A 25,786-nucleotide genomic window follows, 5' to 3' on the forward strand; every position below is an offset into this window, starting at 1 on the left:
ACGGGTATGGAACACACACACAGACACACACACACACACAGACACGGGTATGGAACACACACACACAGACACACACACACACACAGACACGGGTATGGAACACACACACACAGACACACACACGGGTATGGAACACACACACAGACACATACACACACACAGACACGGGTATGGAACACACACACATACAAACAGGAAACAGTTAAGTATTAGTTGACTATTGAGGGATCAAAAATGATGTCCTAATGGACAGTCCAGTCTTAGAATCAGTAGGCTTGGACACACATTTGTCCGCTCATGCAATTTTGCTCCAGATTTATTTGTAAATAAATTGTGTAAACATCTATTAATATAAAAATGTTTTGTTTCTCTCAGATGAAGAGGAGGTGAAGAAGATAAAGATCTCCTCAGACTCTCTAGGTCTCGTCCCGTATGGTGGAGACTCCTCGGATGAGGAAGAGGAAAGAACTCGCAGTGGGAGAAAAAGCCATTCTTAACCACACCCACACACACACCCACACACACACACCCACACACACCCACACACACACACACCCACACACCCACACCGTTCTCCCTAGTCACATTAGCACCATGTTATCCCCAAGCCGTTGTTTAGGTGTGACCCCTGACTCCTCGAGTCTTTCTCTGAGCTGAATTTTTCTGAGTTTGAAAAATGTTGTAACTGTTCCTATGGAATAAAACCTCAACCTTGAAATGTTTTTTTTTTTTTTTTTTTTTTGGCCTTCAATTTGCTCACATCTCTATTTCTGGATCTGGAACATCAGCATCATTACACAACACGTTTTTGAGAACTGATTTGGCGACCTGAAACTTCTGGAGGTGCTTTCTGAATCTGCACAGCAGACCATCGTGTCCTGCTGCTACTGCATTGTGTGTATTGAGTTAACCCACGATACTGACTGCATCTTCAGCATGCGTTCAAAAGCTAGCTGATTTTTGGGGCGTGTTTTTTTTTTTTTTTTTGTGGCACAGCTTCCTGTGAGGAGTCTTGACATGGAATGCTTGGCTTGGGTCAGTTCTTTGTAAGCAGCCATACAGTTTACTTACGCTTCATATCGGTCATATTTCTGCGTTTGGTGTGGAGGAACTTGACTGGCCTGTACAGAGTCCTGACCTCAACTCCATAGAACACCCTTGGGATGAGTGGAGACTGTTAGTCTGACAAAGTTTTGGGACGTCTGCCTTTCCATGCACTTGAATGTAATATGGAGTTGTCCTGCTCTTTACAGCTATAACAGCTTCAACTCTTCTGGGAAGGCTTTAGGAGTGTGTTTATGGGAATTTTTGACCGTTTCTCTAGAAGCACATTTGTGAGGTCAGTCACTGATGTTGGACGAGAAGGTCTGGTTCACAGCCTCCACTCTAATTCATCCCAAAGGTGTTCTATGGAGTTGAGGTCAGGACTCTGTGCAGGACAGTCAAGTTCCTCCACACCAAACTCACTCATCCATGTCTTTATGGACCTTGCTTTGGTCACTGGTGTGCAGTCATGTTGGAACAGGAAGGGGTCATCCCCAAATTGACCAATGAAATTGTCCAAAATGTCTTGGTATGAAGCTGAAGCATTAAGAGTTCCTTTCACTGGAACTGAGGGGCCGAACCCAACCCGATTTGGAGGGGTGTCCCAAAACTTTAGGTTATATAGTATACCTCCCTAATTTACAACAAGGCAGAAAAAAAAAAAGAATAGAAAACGTGCAGGTGCTGAAAACTTACTTACCCAAAACACCAGGAATTTCTGGCTCTGCCTTCTTGAGGAAACGTATGTCCTGTGGGATAAAAAAAATTCTCAATTTTTGTGTCAATCATGAATATCTCCAGTAGAGGTCACACTTTTTCCCTTGTTTGTTTAGCCAAGCTTGAACTTGTACAGGTAGCTTTTCTGGAGATACCTCTACAGCCAAGGATCTGAACACGGCTCCTTCAGACACCATGTCCATGATCTCACTCAGGACAATCTGATTAACATCCTGTTCAACGAATTTAACTCCACTGGTGATCGATTGTTAGCCCCCCTCCCTTTTTTAACCAGTTAATATCACATCAATCATTTATCCGGGTGTGTCAAGTTTCTAATTGAATCATTAATACATGATTGACACACAATCTGACAATTTTCTGTAAAAATATATCATCCTGATGATGTCACTGTGTTAGTACTGCACTCATTTTGATTATTCATGCCAGGGTTGGACCATGCTAAACAGTCTGCCTTCTGGGGTCATTTCTATATTTTCTACAGCCATCTGGATGTTCCAGTAGGAGTGTAAACAAGCTCCAGTTAGTCCAGAATGCAGCATCTAGAGTTCCTACAAGAGCCACAGAAATTGACATCACCCCTAACTTACCCACACTACATGGAAGGAAGACTGTGATGAAAACTTCAGCAAGGGGCGGAGCTTTTTCTTTTATTCCTTACCACATGCTATCTTCATTTGAAGGCCTTTAATGTAAAACACAGTGGTATATTTTGTTTATCATAGTGCCCCAACCCACAGGATTCCATCAGGAAGCTTATTTGCAAAGGTAAATGTAGAGCTGCACTGGTTAACACTCTACACAACTCTCTACATAAAGAACTTGGACTGTCACCTCTATTGGGTTTAACCTTCATATTGTCTTCCTGTTGACCATGCAACTTTTGTCCTCTTGGTTCAATACTGACCTGTTCTGGTTTAACTGTTTTTAAATCATGAAATGTAAATTGACCCAATTTTGTTACCCCTTTTAATAAATTTCATTAAACTTATTACCAAAAAGAATTTGGGCTTTGGTCATTTATAGACCGTAGACCCTATTTACCTGAAATAAAACAATATTTCTGATATAATTAGATTTAGAAACAGGTCAAATTTGACCCCAAGGACAACAGGAGGGTTAAATATGGTGACCAAGCAGTTCTTGTCATCCTAGAAATGGATTTCTTCTTTATCTCAGGAATGGTTTTCGGCATGTTCAATATACTCTAATCACAGTAGAGGACATTGCTGTGATGCATTCCTTCTCCTGCCAGAATACCATCCTAGTAACCCCTACTGTCGATTTCTATCTTACATTGTTTCCAGAACCATACAAAGAGGAGGTTCTATAGTCCATTCATAGTCTTACAGCCAAGGAGGATACTGACCAACAAGGACAAATTCAGCTGGAAGGTTTGATGTTGGTTTGGCCCACAGTATGTATCCATGACGTAGGACATACCACACTGGTTAAACAGCGTATCTCGACTACCGATAAAGTTTCTGTAAGGAAAAGACAATACAGAGTATCTTTTGACAAACAGATGAATGAGTTGTTGGACAATCATTACTAATCTGACTGCTGTTTATTGGTCATATGATTGGTACCAAATATTTAGATTCCATTGAGCAACAATACATCACTACACTGACATATATTAATGTAACCCTTGTCCATCTGTAGGATTAATAGACAAACAGATTAGCCTTAATTAGCATGAAGAACATGGGCATATTTTCGGGATTGTATTTTACTGAGTTGAATATTTCTAACTATCCTTCTGAGTGTGTTTTAATTAATTTTACTCATTATGACACACTTTACTGAGTCGTTCCAACTGTCTAAGTTCTGATTCATTTCAATGAACACACACACACATCACTACTCAGCACAACCACAGCTTCAGTTCAACGATCAGATTAAAGCAGCTTAATAAAAACACCAGAGATCATTTAAATTATATCCTTCAAATATGAGGAACTGATATATAAAAATATGTTAATGTTCACACCAGGGGTCTGTGTGTGGTCATGAGAGACTTGTCCAGCACTAGAAGAACTGGCCAGGTGAGTTGTAAAGAAGAGAGATGGTTGGTGTTAGTTAAGGTAGATATTTGTTCTAGACCTAGATATCTAGTTTAAGTGTTTCAGGAAGAGGTAGGTCTTCAGCCATCGTTTGAAGATGTATACCTACCTTTTACCATAAGAGATGGTGGGGCTAGTGGATCTGAGGGAGTGAGGGTCACTGTGAGGAGTAATAAGAGCTTTGAGGTCAGATGGTGCTGGTCCATTCTTGGCTTTTTAGGGAAGCATCAGTGCTTTGAATCTGATGCAGCTTCTGGAAGCCAGTGGAGGAGCAGCAGTGGGGTGGTGTGGGAGAACTTAGGCATGTTGAAAACAAGTCACACAGCTGGACAAGCACCTGAGCAGCCTGTGTGGATAGAAATGATCGAATCCTTCTGATGTTGTACAGAAGAAACCATTTCCTTGTAGAAGACAGAATTTGTGCAGGAGCACACGTTAAGAGATGAGATCTGAGTCTAGTTGAGATTTCTTTCGTGTCATTTCTGCTGATCATAGTTCTGTCCGATTGCTGCACAAAAGTCTTCCTGGGTTTAGTGACCAGAGGGCAGAGAAGGTCTATGGTTGAGGAAATAGAGGAGAGAAAAGAGTCTGTAGTCTGAGTCCAAGGTTAGGGAGGAAAAGGATTCATGGTCAGGAAGAGATGAGAGTACAGAAATCTAAGAGGAAGGGAAGATAGAGTGAAGGTTTCAGCATGTGAGAGAGACATGCTGGGAGTTACGTTTGGGTAGGACAGGGAGAATGATGGTGAAGGATACCAAGTGATGATCTGAGATGTGAAGTGGGGTAGCAGTCATGTCTGTAGCTGGGGAAGGACGGGTGAAGACCAGATCCAGGACGTTTCCTCCCTTGTGTGTGAGAGGGCAGCTGTTGAATGACAAGGAGAATGAATTCAGAAGAGTCAGAAGGCCAGAAGACTGAAGCTTGTCAAAGGGGAGGTTGAAATCTCCAAGGACCGTCAGAGGGGTGCTGTCAGAAGGGAAGACACTGAGGAGTGTGTCTATTTCCTTCTTGAAGTCTCCTAGGGGACCAGGAGGGTGGTAGATGGTGATGATGAAGATGCTGATTGGAGATATAACTGAAACTGCATGGAATTCAGAATTAGAGATGGATAGATGAGACAAGGGGAGAGGTGTGAAACACCATCTCTGTGATAACAGCAGACCTGTAGCACCACCCCTGCCTGATTCTGGTGGTGAGTGAGTGTAAGCATAGGCAGAGGATAGAGCAGTCGGTGTAGCAGTGTTTTGTGGTGATATCCAGGTCACATCCAGAACATTGAAGGAGTAGTGGGAGGTTAAAGCTGAGATGAATTCACCTTTCCTAACAGCAGACTGGCAGTTCCAGAGCCCACCTACCATCACTGTCTGAGACAACAGGGGAGGGAAATAAAGTTCCTGATATTTATTTCTAACACTTTCTGAAGTGTGTTGCTCTGTCACCTCACGTTACCTATTATTTTTATCAGGGAACCTAATTAACCATGATATTTAACTAACCTCTTTCATCTCTCTCTCCAGTAGAGGCAACACTTTCCCTCGTTTGTTTAGCCAAGCTTGTACTTGATCTCCTGAGGCACTGGAGTTCGGTAGAACTTTTGTCCACCTGAAAGTCTTATTGAAAAGCCTCTAGAGCTTTTGTGTTAGTTGCTAGATTTTCTGCTGTACCTTTAATTGACTCACTGAGCATCACACAGAAGATCTCTTTCAACTAAATGCCTTCTACCAGCATATCCATAGAAAGAAAATCTCAGTTCTTGTGTCACTCATGAATATCTCCAGTAGAGGTCACACTTTGTTTAGCCAAGCTTGAACTTGTACAGACAGCTTTTCTGGAGATACCTCTACAGCCAAGGATCTGAACACGGCTCATTCAGACACCATGTCCATGATCTCACCCAGTCAAGGAACACCTTTCTGATGTGAGGGTTAAATTCTCTTAGTCAGAAGCTCCAGAACAATCTGAAAGGCTTAATGTGTTTACCAGGTTAATTTGATCCTGTTAAAGCATTAAAATCACTACATCAATAATTTACCTTTGGTACCAATTACATTTATTAGCAGCCTTCTGTTAAACAGGACTTTTGTAGATTGTTATTGACTACCTGGTTTATAAAGAAGTCTAATAACTTTTCTCCCATTGAGTTTGAGTGTCCATTATTCCCAAAAAAACAACAGAGTATCACAAATCTACATCATCATAACCCAAGAACTAAGTTATAAAATCACAACAAAAGAGCAAATCAAAGGAGATTTAACTTATCAGGTCTGTAATCTGATTGTAAGAACATCTATAGAGCTAGAAAGTGTTCTCAATGCTCTGTGGAATAGCATTCCATAGTTTAAGGGTGAAGTTGAGTATAATGTTCTGTTTGGCCAGAATTCAGCCAGAGTTACAAAAGGTTTAATAAAGCAGTTTTTGTTGCATAAAAAATACACAGAACTCATTTATATTCATACCTGAGTCACTGCAGTTCTTCCTCTTTTTTTAGTCTGTCAATCATTTTTCCCCTTAATTTAAAGATTTGTGTTTACTTGTTTCTTTTAATAAAGCAAAACAAACATGGTCATTAAATTGGTGTGTAACTGAAATAAATGAATGCTTTAAACATTTGACAGTATAATCCACAGAAAGAGTTCTAAAAGTAATTCATCATCAGTTACACATTCTGAAGCTGATCAGTCGAGGTTCATGTGGAAACTGCAGAAACTCAGGAGTGAACAAACAGGATTTTCATGAAGAACATGTTTCTTGTGTTAATGCTCCTGTGAATGATTTATAACCCGCAGAAGGGAGGTCAGCAGGCTGGCTATGCTGTTCTTCAGTCCATAACTGCCCTCACCTTGCTAGGGTCCATCTCTACTCTTTTTAGAGATATGACATACCGCAGGAAAATGAGGGAGTTCTTGTGGAACTCACACTTCTCGGCCTTGAAATACAGCCGGTGTTGCCACAGTCGCGTGAGTACTGTACGAACATGCAGAACATGGTCATCATAGGAGGCGGAGTAAATCAGAATGTCGTCAATGTAGGTGACAACACAGTGGTCGATGAGGTATCGAAAATCTCGTTGATAAAAGCCTGGAACACAGCTGGGCATTGGTAAGTCCATATGGTATGACTATTAATACTTATAGTGCCTCCTGGTGGTGTGGAAGGCGGTTTTCCATGTAATTCACTCAGCCAATCTATACATACCAATGAATAGACACCACGCAGACTCACTTGGAGTCTATATAAACTTTGTCATTGAGATGGTTTACCTGATCAATGAGTTTGACTTGGTGAATAAAGTCTCATGCGTCTCATGAAAATGATTTTTTCGAGTACCAAAAGAATCCAGCGTCTTATCAAAATAATTTCTCCATGGTACGCGAGAATTACAGGATTCGTGGAAATTCTGTCTCCGTGGTAAGAAAGATTTACAGGTTTCGTTGAAATGATTTCTCCATATGGAATGGAATGATTGATCATGTCACCGAAACTACTTTTGTCTGTTATGAAATAATTCGCATGACATAAATGTATGTATTTCGTAAAAATGCAAATAAAGTTTTAAAAAGAAAATGTTTGTCCAAGTGTCTTATGTTAATCCATGTGTCATTAGCATATGCTACTAAATATTTAGCAGTTCTAGGTGTGATTGTTCAGAGAGAGGTTGTTAATTTAATTTGTTTAGATCCAGTGAAGTGACTGAGGCCTGTTATACAGAGCAGGGATGTCTGTGTGTGTTGAATCATTTCTTTAGGATGTAGGTAATATTGAAGTATTTACTGTATGCTGGAAGTGTTTAAGGGTTTCAACAGAGCCAGTTTTGTAGAAATGCAAGAATGATCCTAATGGTCACCTTTTGTCAGAGTGCTGGAGGTGTTTCAGGTACTTTCCAACATGAGGACATTGCGTGCCAGAAATTTTTGTTTTTTTGCACACCATGCTGTATTTTGACTAGGTGTGGTTACCAAAGCTCCATTCAGTGTCTCATGCACTGTCTCCATACTTAACAATCAGTTTAAGAAAATACTTAATGTAATATAAATCTCCAGATTATTATTCCTGTAATTTTACATGAACCAGTACAATGATGTGTTATTTATCTCTACCAAACCCTCTACATAAAACCCCAAATTAAGTTAGAAAAAATGTCTTTGTTATAGACTCCAATGTTAGTTTAACTTAAATCCTGCAACAGTGCTGAACTGAGTGAAATGTAGCTGTAGAGAATATTTTTCTAATTTTATGAAACACTGTATTTTTTATTTTAGCAGATGCAGTAATTTAAATTATTTCCTCTAAAACACCTTTATAAAATAAATAAAATAGAATAAATAAAATATAAATACATTTATATAAATAAATATAAATAAATTTATAAAATAAATCCATGCTTCTTCTCTCCTTATCTATAGATGTAGATAAAGGAAGCAGCATGATTCTGACAGGTTAGTCCAGGCTCTCACCATAACATAAAATATACAGAAATTAAAAAATAGTACAAACCTTCTTCTGTGTATGTGTATCTGAGGCAGTATTCATTGGAAGTTTTAATTAGAATTATTGTACAGATCAAATATTTTATTATGGATGTTGTGTTTAGATCAGTAAACATTTTCCTCTTCTCCAAAAACTTAGACACTTTAACATTAAAATAAGAGAGGAGGAGAAAGAGGTGGACACTATGAGATCATCCGCTGTGCCCATATCTGATCACGTCACTAGCATGCAGTCCACTTAGCCAATCATTATAAACTCACCTGATCACAGTTGGCCAATGAATATCCACCACGTAGTCTTACTAAATGCAGCAAGCTACCTCAGACTTCTATAAAAGGCTTGCCTTACCAATGCTTTGCAATAGAATTGCCGAAGATTTTTTCATGGGCGGTTGCTGTGACGCTGGACTCACCGCAGTGTTCTCAATACAGTGCCGACTGCAACCTGACGCTTGTTGAGACACAGCTCACAGGGAGGCTCAAAATTGCAGAGACACAGCTCACGGCGAGGCTCAGCGCTTGTTGAGACACAACTCACGGGGAGGCTCGGCGCTTGTTGAGACACAGCTCACGGCGAGGCTCGGCGCTTGTTGAGACACAACTCACGGGGAGGCTCGGCGCTTGTTGAGACACAGCTCACGGCGAGGCTCGGTGCTTGTTGAGACACAGCTCACGGGGAGGCTCGGCGCTTGTTGAGACACAACTCACGGCGAGGCTCGGTGCTTGTTGAGACAACTCACGGCGAGGCTCGGCGCTTGTTGAGACACAACTCACGGGGAGGCTCGGCGCTCGCCGAGACACAACTCACGGGGAGGCTCGGCGCTCGCCGAGACACAACTCACGGGGAGGCTCGGCGCTCGCCGAGACACAACTCACGGGGAGGCTCGGTGCTTGTTGAGACACAACTCACGGGGAGGCTCGGTGCTTGTTGAGACACAACTCACGGGGAGGCTCGGCGCTTGTTGAGACACAGCTCACGGCGAGGCTCGGTGCTTGTTGAGACACAGCTCACGGGGAGGCTCGGCGCTTGTTGAGACACAGCTCATGGGGAGGCTAGGCGCTCGCCGAGACACAACTCACGGGGAGGCTCGGCGCTTGTTGAGACACAACTCACGGGGAGGCTCAACGCTTGTTGTGGCTTAATGGCTTACGTAAGGAACAGAACAGGTATCAGCTTCATTGAGGTGGCTTATGCATGGAGCCAGAGAAGTCTCATGTTCATTGAGGAGGCCTGCGTATGGAGCCAGAGAAGTCTCAGCTTCATTGAGGAGGCTTATGCATGGAGCCAGAGAAGTCATCACTACATTAGGATGGCTCACACATGGAGTGAAGATCATATCCGTGCTGTGCCGACACACACTTGGACCAGAAGTGTACACAGTCTGATTGTGATGCCGTACGGATTGAGTGGAAGAGTTCACGATCTCATTACTGCAATATACGGTTTCAGCAGAAGAGTTCACAGAGTCGTTTTGACAATTCAATTGTGGAATTCAAGGATTAATGCCGTCATTACCAGGGCACAGGCCTGGTCACTAAACAATGCATCATAAACATCGTCTGGAAATCCGGGTTGTGATGACCCCCGGGCGATGAACCTGTTTATCTAATAAAAGATTTTTCTAAATGGATATGGTCGTTTTTATTTGAACACTTGTACACTATGAGACAGTGTTCACCATGACAAGGTGTTCATTTGTGGTATGCTTTGGATTGTTGTAAACTCCACCTGAAACTCATCCTCATTGTCCTAATGCAGGGCAAGTATTTCAGGTTCATGGCTTCAATCATTTTAGCTTGGATATTTTGAATTCTGTTGGTACCACGAGGAGAGAAACCGTCCTATACCATGATGCTTCCACCTCCAAACTTCACTGGAGGTATGCGAAGTTCTGTCTTGGTCTTGTCTTACCATGTTCCATTCTCCCAGTAATCTACAGTCTTCTTCAGATGTTCTGTAGCAAACTTCAAACCAGCTTCAACATGCCTGTTTTCAGTAATGGAATCTTCCTGCAATCTTCCTGGGTGGATACTGCAGCGTTGGAACACATTGCCTATTGTTTTCTCTATGAGGACGGAACCCACTGCTTCCGAGTCTTTCTGGAGATCTTGTCCAGTGCCCCTTGGCTATTTGGCTTCTGTTCTGAGTAACTTTCTGAAAGCCTGGTCAGAAATCTTGCTCAGAGTAGCTGGGTGATGACTGAGCTATGTTCCTTCCACTTGTGGATAATAAACCCCACAGTGATTAAAGGAAGAGTTGGGAGTAATTCTTGGAGAAGTTCTTGCCTCGTCTCAACAGGAGAGGTTTCTTATGTTACAGTTTGGTGACAAATGATCTATTTACTTTTTTACATTCCGAGGCGAGTTCCCCTTTTATTCACAGAGTGAAAGGACTAACCAACAAACATGTACTGTTATTCTGTTTAGGAAGAAGAACTGAGGACAAGAAGCCTTTATGATCTCCACACAGACATTACAGCTGAGTGGAATTCATTTCTTCATGTATCCCAGCTGAGGACAGAAGGTAAGTGAACTGATTAAATGGAAAGATCTGGATTAAATGCTTTTTCTTCTTTTTTATAGGTTTATTCTTGAACCATTCAACTTTTTTGCACATGAATATTTTGGTGGACTGGAATATTTTTAGTTGTACTGTTCTACTGAGTTAATAGCATGGTCCTGTCTATCTTTCATGTAAGTAGCTGTACTGTAAATATGTTTAATAAAAAGATTTGTTTTTTTAAAAATTGTGTCTGTCGAAGACCTTTTCCTCACACAGTGAATAAAAGCTGTGACACATTCATATTCTCAGGAGAAATACAACATATACTCTCTAGACATGAGTCTGACGCTGCTATTATTAATGATAAATGATAACCATCTGTACACTCTGTTGCTTTGCTGCACTCAATCACAGCAATATATGGAAGTGTTATACTGTACACATCACTTTCACCAAACCCATCCATCCATTGTCTATACCTGCTTATTCCTAATTAGGGTCACGGGGATCCCAGCACACATAGGGCGAAAGGCAGGGGGCCACACCCTGGACAGGTCTCCAGTCCATTGCAGGGCCACATATAGACAGACAACCACACACTCACACTCCTATGGGCAATTTAGAATTACCAATCAACCTGATGTACATGTTTTTGGACTGTGGGAGGAAACCGGAGTACCCGGAGTAAACCCATGCAGGCACGGGGAGAACTTGCAAACTCCACACAGAAAGGCCCCTACCTGTTCAAACTCAGGACTCGAATCCAGGACCTTCTTGCAGTGAGGCAACAGTGCTAAGCACTAAGCCACCGTGCTGCCCTCCCAAACCCATTAGGTTTAATAACATTTTATCACACGCTGCCATCTGAGGGCTGATTTTACACTTGAACTGGAGATCCAGCAGATTTTCAAGCTAAATAGATCATTACTAATCTGACTGCTGTTTATTAGTCATATGAACAACAATACATCACTACACTGACATCTATTAATGTAACCCTTGTCCATTTGTACGATTAACAGACAGATTATTTGTCGAATATTTCTAACTATTCTTCTGAGTGTGTTTTAATTAATTTTACTCCTTATTATGACACACTTTACTGAGTCGTTCCAGCTAACTGTCTAAGTTCTGATTCATTTCAACCAGTGTTGGGGTAACGCTTTACAAGTAACATGTGCGACATAATCAAATTACTTTCATGAAGTAACGAGTAAAGAAACGCATTACTTTATGAATTTACAAAAATTAATATTTGAGTTACTTTTTTTGTAAATTAACGTGAGTTACTTTTCAGTTAAATGAATTTTTTTTAACCGTTATGTCTTTACTGAATTCAATTTATTGCCATCACTTGTGCACATGCGCTCATGCGTGCGCAGTAACACGCTTCAGAAACAGACATGGCAGGTCAGAGCTTTACGTTCCTGGATGGAAATACTCTCATTATTTTGAAGTCGTCGAAGAAAAGGAGAAGGCAATAGTCGTCAAGTGTCGATTGTGTGCAGGTGAAAAACACAAACTCAAATTTAAAGAAGCATCTTCATGCAAAGCACAGCTCTGTAGAGTTGGAAGCTGAATGGTGACGCCTGCACCCCGCCTACTGCTGAACAACAAAAGCTTGATTTCAGTTCACCACCAGGTAAAACAATTAGTTTGACTAAACTCAATAAATTGGTTGCTGCATTTATTGTTGGGGAGATGCAGCCACTCTCCACTCTGGAGGCGCCGACATTTTGTAATATCATCAGCAAAATCCCTGTGACGGGGAAACGGACGAGGGCCGTGCTCTCCGATCACAAAACATTTTTGGAAAAGGGATATATGGAAAATAGAGGCGGACACTATGTTTTTGTTTCCTATGTTCTGTAAAGCTTCTTTGAGACAATGTTCATTGTTAAAAGCGCTATACAAATAAATTTGAATTGAAATTGAATTGAATTAAAAATTATTTTAAAAAATCTCAGTTAGGGTCCATACAAGAGCCACAGAATTTGACATCACCCCTAACTTATCCACACTACATGGAAGGAAGACTGTGATAAAGAATTCAGCAATGGCAGAGCTTTTTCTTTTATTCCTTACCACATATTATCTTCATTTGAAGGCTTTCAATTGAATGTAAAACCCAGAGTCTTATCTTTAGTTTATCAATATCTTTAGGTCAATACTGACCCGTTCTGGTTTAACTGTTTTTAAAATTAAAAAAAATGTAAATTATGACCCAGTTCTTGTTACCCCTTTTAATAAACTTGATTTAAACTTATTACCACAAAACATTCCTGTGGTCAATTATTGACCAATTTACCTGAAATAAAACCATGTTTCTGATATAAAAACAGGTCAAATTTGACCCCAAGGACAACAGGAGGGTTAAATCTGGTGACCACGCAGTTCCTGTCATTCTAGAAATGGATTTCCTCTGTAACTCAGGAATGGTATTAGATATTCGGCATGCTCCATATACTCTAATCACAGAACAGGACACTGCTGTCATGCATTCGTTCTCCTGCCAGAATACCCCTACTCTTGATTTCTATCTTACATTGTCTCCAGAACCCTACAAAGAGGAGGTTCGACAGTCCATTCATAGTCTTACAGCCAAGGAGGATACAAGGACAAATTCAGCTGGAAGGTTTGATGTTGGTTTGACCCACAGTATGTATCCATGACGTAGGCCATACCACACTGGTTAAGCAGCGTATCTCGACTACCGATAAAGTTTCGGTAAGGAAAAGACAATACAGAGTATCTTTTGACAAACAAATGTTTGTTGACAAACATCTCCATGGGCTTCACCAGTGGTAGTGGTGCTGAAAAAAGATGGTGGGTCTCGTTTTTTGTGTTGATTATCATGGACTTAATGCTAAGACACCTTTGGACTTGTTTCCAATGCCACAAAAACAAGACATCCGAGGGTGGAGTACTTACATGGAGTACTCTTCTGAATCTAAAAAGTGGTTATTTGCAAATGGAAATGGAACCTGACCGCATTCCTAAAACAGCCTTTGTCACATCATCTGGGTTATATGAATTTCAGCATCTATCTTTCTGCCTGAAAAACGCTGCATCTTCGTTCCAGTGATTGATGGAGAGTGTGCTTAGAGAGATGAAGAGAAAATGCTGCATGATGTACATTGATGTGGTAATCTACTCCAAAAATGAGCAAGAGCACTTCCAACACATCCAACAACAGGGTTTCCAGTGTCTGTTCAAAGCTGGTCACATTCTCTTTACTTAAAGAAATGTGATTTCATCCAAAATTCTCTTATATTTTTAGGTCACATAGTTTCTGGGTGAGGTATAGAGACCGAACCATTTAACCTCTCAGCTGTACATACATTTCCCAAACCACAATCTTTGAAAGATTTATAATGATTCTTGGGATCAGCCGGGTGGTGTCCCATTTTTTGTAAAAAGCAGCATCTCTACATGGATTTGGACAGAACAATATCGACAATCATTTCTATCAACTCAAGCTACTGTAGATCTAACGGATTCACCCATCCTGGCAACTCCCGACATTGTCAAACCATTTAAAGTACAGACCGATATAAGTGAGGTAGGTCTGGGAGCTGTGCTCACGCAAGAGATAGACGGAACAGATTGCATCATAGCCTGTGCATCATGGTTATTGAGAGGAGCTAAAAAAAAGGTCAATTCAGAAGGCAACCTGTTTGAGATTTGACTTCATGCTGCACTAACATGGACTTTTCAACATCCCAAGCTATCTTCACGTCTAATCAGGTAGACTACTCACCTTCAAGGATTCCATTTTACTGTCAAGTACAAGAAAGGTCAATGTAACGTAGTACAAGATATACTTTCCAGAACTCCAAACCCTGATAGTTCCCTCAATCTTCTTAATCTTTCACCAATACATGTCTCTGCTAATATGTCCATAGACCTGACACAGATTGCCACTGAAGAAGAAGAAGAAGAAGAAGAAGAAGAAGAAGAACTGAGGGTACAAAGCCTTTATCGCCACACATACATTACAGCACAGTGGAATTCTTTTCTTTGCACATCCCAGCTGAGAAAGTTCGGGTCAGAGCGCAGGGACAGCTATGACACACTGCCCAAAATAACAATCCTGACTTTCTATAGATAATTTCTACAACCCACAAACAAGCTCCTGATCTAACTAGAGAACACCATGTCATTGAAAATGGATTTTTTTTTAGAAGTATCTCAGACGAACAACAGGGTCAGAAACTCGTCTCACTGCCTATACACTGTCAAGTCCTTCTTCCGTATGCTCATGATAATCCAGTCGAGTTGCAAGTGTGACAGAGTGGTGAAAATGAATACTACAAATCTCTGTAAGAATCGACTATGCCACCCTGGAATTTATGACCAGGGAACACTACACACCCTTAACTATGTAAACAGGTTCAACTTTCTTACAAGGGATGGGCAAGAGATGTGGATACAAAAATATAAGCTTTATTATCACAAACAAATAACCTTATAAATAAAAAAACCAAAGCAATATCTAGCTTAAAATGATCATAATTCCAATTGCTGCTGATCTCCTTCAAAAGAAATAAACTAAGAACACACTCAAACACACAAACTTACAGAGCTGTGGCCAACTAATATCAGGTGGACTAAAGCAGCATATGTTTTACACAATCACACACTACCAATGCACACATTCACACTCACTCGATACCCAGTGAGATTGTTATTAGTGATCAACACGGCACAACACAGCACACAGCGATGAGAAAACACTTCCACCGGAAAAGAGTGAGAAAGTCAGCCTCCCTGTATTTTAGGCCCACAGCCTCTGTAACCAAATAGAAACAAAATTAGACTAAATAACACTCACAAAAAAAAACATAACACAACTTAAATCAATTTAATAGTAACACAAAATAAACTAAAGAAAATCAATAAATCCAAACCACACTTCTAAATGGATAAAACCATGAAGAACCTCAGCATGTTCTATATAGGCCACTAAGACCCAATAGAATCAGCAAAAGGGGCAATTACTTCAGATATCACAAAAGTTTAAAATGCAATCTTCACAATTATAAAAACAAAACAATTGAAAACGGAGAACAAAATAAATGTAACACAAAAAAAGAACCAGGAACAAAACAGCAACGTTGCTCTGGATCCCGAAACTCGGTATCAAAAAGCGCAGCAGGACAACTCCAGAACCTTATAAAAAAATAAATAAAACAAATACCATGTTATTAAGTAAACTTAATTTAAATATATGAAACCCAAAACCCTCAAACACGTCTCAGTAATACATACCGGGCAACGCGGGCAAAAACTTAATGAAACCAGCATGGACGCCACACTGTATAGAAGCCCAGAGATGATACTAATGAGAATGTACCTGATAATACAGCCGTCCGCCACACCAAAGCAGAGCCGGTAACCATGTGAACAGTGTAAAACACCATGCGAACAGTGTAAAACACCATATGAACAGTGTAAAACACCATGCGAACAGTGTAAAACACCATATGAACAGTGTAAAACACCATGCGAACAGTGTAAAACACCATGTGAACAGTGTAAAACACCATGCGAACAGTGTAAAACACCATATGAACAGTGTAAAACACCATGCGAACAGTGTAAAACACCATGCGAACAGTGTAAAACACCATATGAACAGTGTAAAACACCATGCGAACAGTGTAAAACACCATATGAACAGTGTAAAACACCATGCGAACAGTGTAAAACACCATGCGAACAGTGTAAAACACCATATGAACAGTGTAAAACACCATGCGAACAGTGTAAAACACCATGCGAACAGTGTAAAACACCATGCGAACAGTGTAAAACACCATATGAACAGTGTAAAACACCATATGAACAGTGTAAAACACCATGCGAACAGTGTAAAACACCATATGAACAGTGTAAAACACCATATGAACAGTGTAAAACACCATGCGAACAGTGTAAAACACCATGCGAACAGTGTAAAACACCATGCGAACAGTGTAAAACACCATGCGAACAGTGTAAAACACCATGCGAACAGTGTAAAACACCATGCGAACAGTGTAAAACACCATATGAACAGTGTAAAACACCATGCGAACAGTGTAAAACACCATATGAACAGTGTAAAACACCATGCGAACAGTGTAAAACACCATGCGAACAGTGTAAAACACCATATGAACAGTGTAAAACACCATGCGAACAGTGTAAAACACCATGCGAACAGTGTAAAACACCATGCGAACAGTGTAAAACACCATATGAACAGTGTAAAACACCATATGAACAGTGTAAAACACCATGCGAACAGTGTAAAACACCATATGAACAGTGTAAAACACCATGCGAACAGTGTAAAACACGAGGATGATGCCGACAGTTCGGGAGCAAGGGTTCAGTCAAATAGGCAGCCTTACAGGTACATACGAAGTAACTGACCCTTGATAAGGAAAACCATGATGTAACTAGCCAAACTGCTAACAACCATACGCAGGCAGGCACATGAGAACGACGCACCCCTGACTGACGCAAACCAGCCCCTTATACACACCTGTGGCTGGTAATAGGCTACCAATACCGTGACATCACTACTGGGAGGGTCTAACTACCCTGCCACACAAGGAATATCAACTGTCAACAATTCAAACCCGTGCTTTTTAAACTCTCTGGCTGCTTACACTCTATGTCCTTAGTTGAACCTGGTTACATGTTAGGCATTGAGTTAGTGGGTCTATTTCGTAAAACTAGTAAGCAGAATGAATATATTTTCATTATCATGGATTACTGCTCCAAGTGAGTGGAGTTTTGTATATATTCATTCATCTATGTCAGCTAAACGGCATTCATATAAAGTATATTAGATTAGATTAGATTCAACTTTATTGTCATTACACATGGACAAGAACAAGGTGACGAAATGCAGTTTAGCATCTAAGCAGAAGTGCAGTGAGCAGCAAATGCTCATGTACTGATGAAATGTACAGATATGGGCTTATCTACAAATAGGAGCAGTAGTATGGAGTTAATTACAGTGGGTATATACAGTATAATCACCAGGAAATACAGATGCATGTGTTATGGACATGATATACAGAATACTACAGATTATGTATAGGTAATACAATATGTACAGATAAGGACAGATGTTCAGATAGATGCAGTGTAGATTAGCTCTGTGTTGTTTCTGTAGCTCTGTGTTGTTTCTGTAACTCTGTGTTGTTTATGTAGCTCTGTGTTGTTTATGTAGCTCTGTGTTGTTTCTGTAACTCTGTGGTGTTTCTGTAACTCTGTGTTGTTTCTGTAACTCTGTGTTGTTTATGTAACTCTGTGTTGTTTATGTAGCTCTGTGTTGTTTCTGTAGCTCTGTGGTGTTTCTGTAACTCTGTGTTGTTTATGTAACTCTGTGTTGTTTATGTAACTCTGTGTTGTTTATGTAGCTCTGTGTTGTTTCTGTAACTCTGCAGTGTTTCTGTAACTCTGTGTTGTTTATGTAACTCTGTGTTGTTTATGTAACTCTGCAGTGTTTCTGTAACTCTGTCTTGTTTATGTAACTCTGTGTTGTTTATGTAACTCTGTGGTGTTTCTGTAACTCTGTCTTGTTTATGTAACTCTGTGTTGTTTATGTAACTCTGTGGTGTTTCTGTAACTCTGTGGTGTTTCTGTAACTCTGTCTTGTTTATGTAACTCTGTCTTGTTTATGTAACTCTGTGTTGTTTATGTAACTCTGTGGTGTTTCTGTAACTCTGTGTTGTTTATGTAACTCTGTGTTGTTTATGTAACTCTGTGTTGTTTATGTAACTCTGTGTTGTTTATGTAACTCTGTGTTGTTTATGTAACTCTGTGGTGTTTCTGTAACTCTGTGTTGTTTATGTAACTCTGTGTTGTTTATGTAACTCTGTGTTGTTTATGTAACTCTGTCATGTTTCTGTAACTCTGTGTTGTTTCTGTAACTCTGTGTTGTTTATGTAACTCTGTGTTGTTTATGTAGCTGTGTTGTTTATGTAACTCTGTTGTTTCTGTAACTCTGTGGTGTTTATGTAGCTGTGTTGTTTATGTAACTGTGTTGTTTCTGTAACTCTGTGTTGTTTCTGTAGCTCTGTGTTGTTTATGTAACTCTGTGGTGTTTCTGTAGCTCTGTGTTGTTTATGTAGCTCTGTGTTGTTTCTGTAACTCTGTGTTGTTTCTGTAACTCTGTGTTGTTTATGTAACTCTGTGGTGTTTCTGTAGCTCTGTGTTGTTTATGTAACTCTGTGGTGTTTCTGTAACTCTGTGTTGTTTCTGTAACTCTGTGTTGTTTATGTAGCTCTGTGTTGTTTCTGTAACTCTGTGGTGTTTCTGTAACTCTGTCTTGTTTATGTAACTCTGTGTTGTTTCTGTAACTCTGTCTTGTTTATGTAACTCTGTGTTGTTTATGTAACTCTGTGGTGTTTCTGTAACTCTGTGTTGTTTCTGTAACTCTGTGTTGTTTATGTAGCTCTGTGTTGTTTCTGTAACTCTGTGGTGTTTCTGTAACTCTGTCTTGTTTATGTAACTCTGTGTTGTTTCTGTAACTCTGTGGTGTTTCTGTAACTCTGTGTTGTTTATGTAACTCTGTGTTGTTTATGTAGCTCTGTGTTGTTTATGTAACTCTGTGGTGTTTCTGTAACTCTGTGTTGTTTATGTAACTCTGTGTTGTTTATGTAACTCTGTGGTGTTTCTGTAACTCTGTCTTGTTTATGTAACTCTGTGTTGTTTATGTAACTCTGTGTTGTTTCTGTAACTCTGTGGTGTTTCTGTAGCTCTGTGTTGTTTCTGTAACTCTGTGGTGTTTCTGTAACTCTGTGGTGTTTCTGTAACTCTGTGTTGTTTATGTAACTCTGTGTTGTTTATGTAACTCTGTGTTGTTTATGTAGCTCTGTGTTGTTTCTGTAACTCTGTGGTGTTTCTGTAACTCTGTGTTGTTTCTGTAACTCTGTGTTGTTTATGTAACTCTGTGTTGTTTATGTAGCTCTGTGTTGTTTCTGTAGCTCTGTGGTGTTTCTGTAACTCTGTGTTGTTTATGTAACTCTGTGTTGTTTATGTAACTCTGTGTTGTTTATGTAACTCTGTGTTGTTTATGTAGCTCTGTGTTGTTTCTGTAACTCTGCGGTGTTTCTGTAACTCTGTGTTGTTTATGTAACTCTGTGTTGTTTATGTAACTCTGTGGTGTTTCTGTAACTCTGTCTTGTTTATGTAACTCTGTGTTGTTTATGTAACTCTGTGGTGTTTCTGTAACTCTGTGGTGTTTCTGTAACTCTGTCTTGTTTATGTAACTCTGTCTTGTTTATGTAACTCTGTGTTGTTTATGTAACTCTGTGTTGTTTCTGTAACTCTGTGTTGTTTTTGTAACTCTGTGTTGTTTATGTAACTCTGTGTTGTTTATGTAGCTCTGTGTTGTTTATGTAACTCTGTGGTGTTTCTGTAACTCTGTGGTGTTTATGTAACTCTGTGGTGTTTATGTAGCTCTGTGTTGTTTCTGTAACTCTGTGTTGTTTATGTAACTCTGTGTTGTTTATGTAACTCTGTGTTGTTTCTGTAACTCTGTGGTGTTTCTGTAGCTCTGTGGTGTTTCTGTAACTCTGTGTTGTTTATGTAACTCTGTGTTGTTTATGTAACTCTGTGGTGTTTCTGTAACTCTGTGTTGTTTTATGTAGCTGTGTTGTTTATGTAACTCTGTGTTGTTTATGTAGCTCTGTGTTGTTTATGTAACTCTGTGTTGTTTCTGTAACTCTGTGTTGTTTATGTAACTCTGTGTTGTTTATGTAGCTCTGTGTTGTTTATGTAACTCTGTGGTGTTTCTGTAGCTCTGTGTTGTTTATGTAACTCTGTGGTGTTTCTGTAACTCTGTGTTGTTTATGTAACTCTGTGTTGTTTATGTAGCTCTGTGTTGTTTCTGTAGCTCTGTGGTGTTTCTGTAACTCTGTGTTGTTTATGTAACTCTGTGTTGTTTATGTAACTCTGTGTTGTTTATGTAGCTCTGTGTTGTTTATGTAACTCTGCGGTGTTTCTGTAACTCTGTGTTGTTTATGTAACTCTGTGTTGTTTATGTAACTCTGTGGTGTTTTATGTAGCTCTGTGTTGTTTCCGTAACTCTGTGTTGTTTATGTAACTCTGTGGTGTTTCTGTAACTCTGTGGTGTTTCTGTAACTCTGTCTTGTTTATGTAACTCTGTGTTGTTTATGTAACTCTGTGTTGTTTATGTAACTCTGTGGTGTTTCTGTAGCTCTGTGGTGTTTCTGTAACTCTGTGGTGTTTCTGTAACTCTGTCGTGTTTATGTAACTGTGTTGTTTATGTAACTCTGTGTTGTTTATGTAACTCTGTGTTGTTTATGTAGCTCTGTGTTGTTTCTGTAGCTCTGTGGTGTTTCTGTAACTCTGTGTTGTTTATGTAACTCTGTGTTGTTTATGTAACTCTGTGTTGTTTATGTAGCTCTGTGTTGTTTATGTAACTCTGTGGTGTTTTATGTAGCTCTGTGTTGTTTCTGTAACTCTGTGTTGTTTATGTAACTCTGTGGTGTTTTATGTAGCTCTGTGTTGTTTCCGTAACTCTGTGTTGTTTATGTAACTCTGTGGTGTTTTATGTAACTCTGTGTTGTTTATGTAACTCTGTGGTGTTTCTGTAACTCTGTGTTGTTTCTGTAACTCTGTGGTGTTTCTGTAACTGTCTTGTTTATGTAACTCTGTGTTGTTTATGTAACTCTGTGTTGTTTATGTAACTCTGTGGTGTTTCTGTAACTCTGTCTTGTTTATGTAACTCTGTGTTGTTTATGTAACTCTGTGTTGTTTATGTAACTCTGTGGTGTTTCTGTAGCTCTGTGGTGTTTCTGTAACTCTGTGTTGTTTCTGTAACTCTGTGTTGTTTCTGTAACTCTGTGTTGTTTCTGTAACTCTGTGGTGTTTCTGTAACTCTGTGGTGTTTATGTAGCTGTGTTGTTTCTGTAACTCTGTGTTGTTTATGTAGCTGTGGTGTTTCTGTAACTCTGTGTTGTTTCTGTAACTCTGTGGTGTTTCTGTAACTGTCTTGTTTATGTAACTCTGTGTTGTTTATGTAACTCTGTGGTGTTTTATGTAGCTCTGTGTTGTTTCTGTAACTCTGTGGTGTTTCTGTAACTCTGTCTTGTTTCTGTAACTCTGTGTTGTTTATGTAACTCTGTGGTGTTTCTGTAACTCTGTCTTGTTTATGTAACTCTGTGTTGTTTATGTAACTCTGTGTTGTTTCTGTAACTCTGTGGTGTTTCTGTAACTCTGTGTTGTTTATGTAACTCTGTGTTGTTTATGTAACTCTGTGTTGTTTATGTAGCTGTGTTGTTTATGTAGCTCTGTGGTGTTTATGTAACTCTGTGTTGTTTATGTAACTTTGTCGTGTTTATGTAACTCTGTGTTGTTTCTGTAACTCTGTGTTGTTTCTGTAACTCTGTGTTGTTTATGTAACTCTGTGTTGTTTATGTAGCTGTGTTGTTTATGTAACTCTGTGTTGTTTATGTAACTCTGTGTTGTTTATGTAACTCTGTGTTGTTTCTGTAACTGTGTTGTTTCTGTAACTCTGTGTTGTTTATGTAACTCTGTGTTGTTTCTGTAACTCTGTGGTGTTTTATGTAACTCTGTGGTATTTCTGTAACTCTGTGTTGTTTCTGTAACTCTGTGTTGTTTATGTAACTCTGTGTTGTTTATGTAACTCTGTGTTGTTTCTGTAACTGTGTTGTTTCTGTAACTCTGTGGTGTTTCTGTAGCTCTGTGGTGTTTCTGTAACTCTGTGGTGTTTCTGTAACTCTGTGTTGTTTCTATAACTCTGTGTTGTTTCTGTAACTGTGTTGTTTCTGTAACTCTGTGGTGTTTCTGTAGCTCTGTGGTGTTTATGTAACTCTGTGGTGTTTTATGTAGCTCTGTGGTGTTTCTGTAACTCTGTGGTGTTTCTGTAACTCTGTGTTGTTTATGTAACTCTGTGGTGTTTCTGTAACTCTGTGTTGTTTATGTAGCTGTGTTGTTTCTGTAACTCTGTGGTGTTTCTGTAGCTCTGTGGTGTTTATGTAACTCTGTGTTGTTTATGTAACTCTGTGGTGTTTCTGTAACTCTGTGTTGTTTATGTAACTCTGTGTTGTTTATGTAACTCTGTGGTGTTTCTGTAACTCTGTGTTGTTTCTGTAACTCTGTGGTGTTTTATGTAGCTCTGTGTTGTTTATGTAACTCTGTGGTATTTCTGTAACTCTGTGTTGTTTATGTAACTCTGTGTTGTTTATGTAACTCTGTGTTGTTTATGTAACTCTGTGGTGTTTCTGTAGCTCTGTGGTGTTTCTGTAACTCTGTGTTGTTTCTGTAACTCTGTGGTGTTTTATGTAGCTGTGTTGTTTCTGTAACTCTGTGTTGTTTCTGTAACTCTGTGTTGTTTCTGTAACTCTGTGGTGTTTCTGTAACTCTGTGGTGTTTATGTAGCTGTGTTGTTTCTGTAACTCTGTGTTGTTTATGTAGCTGTGGTGTTTCTGTAACTCTGTGTTGTTTCTGTAACTCTGTGTTGTTTATGTAACTGTGTTGTTTATGTAGCTGTGTTGTTTATGTAACTCTGTGTTGTTTATGTAACTCTGTGTTGTTTATGTAGCTGTGTTGTTTATGTAGCTCTGTGGTGTTTATGTAACTCTGTGTTGTTTATGTAACTTTGTCGTGTTTCTGTAACTCTGTGTTGTTTCTGTAACTCTGTGTTGTTTCTGTAACTCTGTGTTGTTTATGTAACTCTGTGTTGTTTATGTAGCTGTGTTGTTTATGTAACTCTGTGTTGTTTATGTAACTCTGTGTTGTTTATGTAACTCTGTGTTGTTTCTGTAACTGTGTTGTTTCTGTAACTCTGTGTTGTTTATGTAACTCTGTGTTGTTTCTGTAACTGTGTTGTTTCTGTAACTCTGTGGTGTTTCTGTAACTCTGTGTTGTTTCTGTAACTCTGTGTTGTTTATGTAACTCTGTGTTGTTTATGTAACTCTGTGTTGTTTCTATAACTCTGTGTTGTTTCTGTAACTGTGTTGTTTCTGTAACTCTGTGGTGTTTCTGTAACTCTGTGTTGTTTATGTAGCTGTGTTGTTTCTGTAACTATGTGGTGTTTCTGTAGCTCTGTGGTGTTTATGTAACTCTGTGGTGTTTTATGTAGCTCTGTGGTGTTTCTGTAACTCTGTGGTGTTTCTGTAACTCTGTGTTGTTTCTATAACTCTGTGTTGTTTCTGTAACTGTGTTGTTTCTGTAACTCTGTGGTGTTTCTGTAACTCTGTGGTGTTTCTGTAGCTCTGTGGTGTTTATGTAGCTCTGTGGTGTTTCTGTAACTCTGTGGTGTTTCTGTAACTCTGTGTTGTTTATGTAACTCTGTGGTGTTTCTGTAACTCTGTGTTGTTTATGTAGCTGTGTTGTTTCTGTAACTCTGTGGTGTTTCTGTAGCTCTGTGGTGTTTATGTAACTCTGTGTTGTTTATGTAACTCTGTGGTGTTTCTGTAACTCTGTGTTGTTTATGTAGCTGTGTTGTTTCTGTAACTCTGTGGTGTTTCTGTAGCTCTGTGGTGTTTATGTAACTCTGTGGTGTTTTATGTAGCTCTGTGGTGTTTCTGTAACTCTGTGGTGTTTCTGTAACTCTGTGTTGTTTATGTAACTGTGTTGTTTCTGTAACTCTGTGGTGTTTCTGTAACTCTGTGGTGTTTATGTAACTCTGTGGTATTTCTGTAACTCTGTGTTGTTTCTGTAACTCTGTGTTGTTTCTGTAACTGTTTTGTTTATGTAACTCTGTGGTGTTTCTGTAGCTCTGTGGTGTTTCTGTAACTCTGTGTTGTTTATGTAACTCTGTGGTGTTTCTGTAACTTTGTGGTGTTTCTGTAGCTCTGTGGTGTTTCTGTAACTCTGTGTTGTTTCTGTAACTCTGTGGTGTTTCTGTAACTTTGTGGTGTTTCTGTAACTCTGTGTTGTTTCTGTAACTCTGTGGTGTTTCTGTAACTCTGTGTTGTTTCTGTAACTCTGTGGTGTTTCTGTAACTCTGTGGTGTTTCTGTAACTCTGTGTTGTTTCTGTAACTCTGTGGTGTTTCTGTAACTTTGTGGTGTTTCTGTAGCTCTGTGGTGTTTCTGTAACTCTGTGTTGTTTCTGTAACTCTGTGGTGTTTCTGTAACTCTGTGTTGTTTCTGTAACTCTGTGTTGTTCATGTAACTCTGTGTTGTTTATGTAGCTCTGTGGTGTTTCTGTAGCTCTGTGTGTGCTTTTAGCTTCGGACCAAGGCTGCATCTCCATTTTAGTCCTGCTTGATCTTAGTGCTGCATTCCACACTACAGATCATAACATTCTCATAGATCGCTTACAAAATCACACAGGTATGCAGGGACAGGCATTAAAATGGTTTAGATCCTACCTGTCTGATTGATACCACTTTGTAGATTTAAATGGAGAACTGTCCAGTGTAGTGCCAGTGAAATACGGGGTCCCACAAGGGTCAGTTTTAGGACCTCTGCTGTACTCAATATACATGCTTCCACTGGGTGACATCATTAGAAGGCATGGGATTAGTTTCCAGTGTTATGCCGATGATACCCAGTTATATATTTCATCAAAACCAGATGAAATATCTAATTTGTCTAGATTAACTGAGTGTGTTAAAGATATTAAAGATTGGATGACTGATAATTTTCTATTACTAAATTCTGATAAGACAGAGATATTACTTATTGGTCCAAAAACCAGCACACAGAAGCTCTCGCAATTCAGCTTGCATCTAGAAGGATGTACTGTTACCACTAACTGGACAGTGAAAGACCTGGGTGTAATATTAGACAGCAACTTATCCTTTGAAAATCATATTTCCAATATCACAAAAACAGCCTTCTTCCATCTTAGAAATATTGACAAGCTTAGGAACATTTTATCTGTATCTGATACAGAAAAACTAGTTCATGCATTCCTGACCTCCAGACTGGACTACTGTAATGCATTACT

The 25,786-nt window shown here is 39.5% G+C and overlaps 1 protein-coding gene across 1 annotated transcript in view; it reads left to right on the forward strand.

The window, feature by feature from the left end:
- LOC131351801 (KH homology domain-containing protein 4-like) overlaps nucleotides 1-2,773 on the forward strand; it is a 39,268-nt gene extending 36,495 nt beyond the window's left edge. The window contains exon 14 of the mRNA XM_058387392.1: nucleotides 376-2,773. Coding sequence (XP_058243375.1) covers nucleotides 376-497 — 122 coding nt within the window. The 3' untranslated portion in view covers nucleotides 498-2,773. The remainder of the gene's footprint in view (nucleotides 1-375) is intronic.
- The last annotated feature ends 23,013 nt before the right edge of the window (nucleotides 2,774-25,786 follow it).

This window comes from Hemibagrus wyckioides, linkage group LG04, assembly GCF_019097595.1.
Source record: "Hemibagrus wyckioides isolate EC202008001 linkage group LG04, SWU_Hwy_1.0, whole genome shotgun sequence".
Taxonomy (NCBI): Eukaryota; Metazoa; Chordata; class Actinopteri; order Siluriformes; family Bagridae; genus Hemibagrus; species Hemibagrus wyckioides.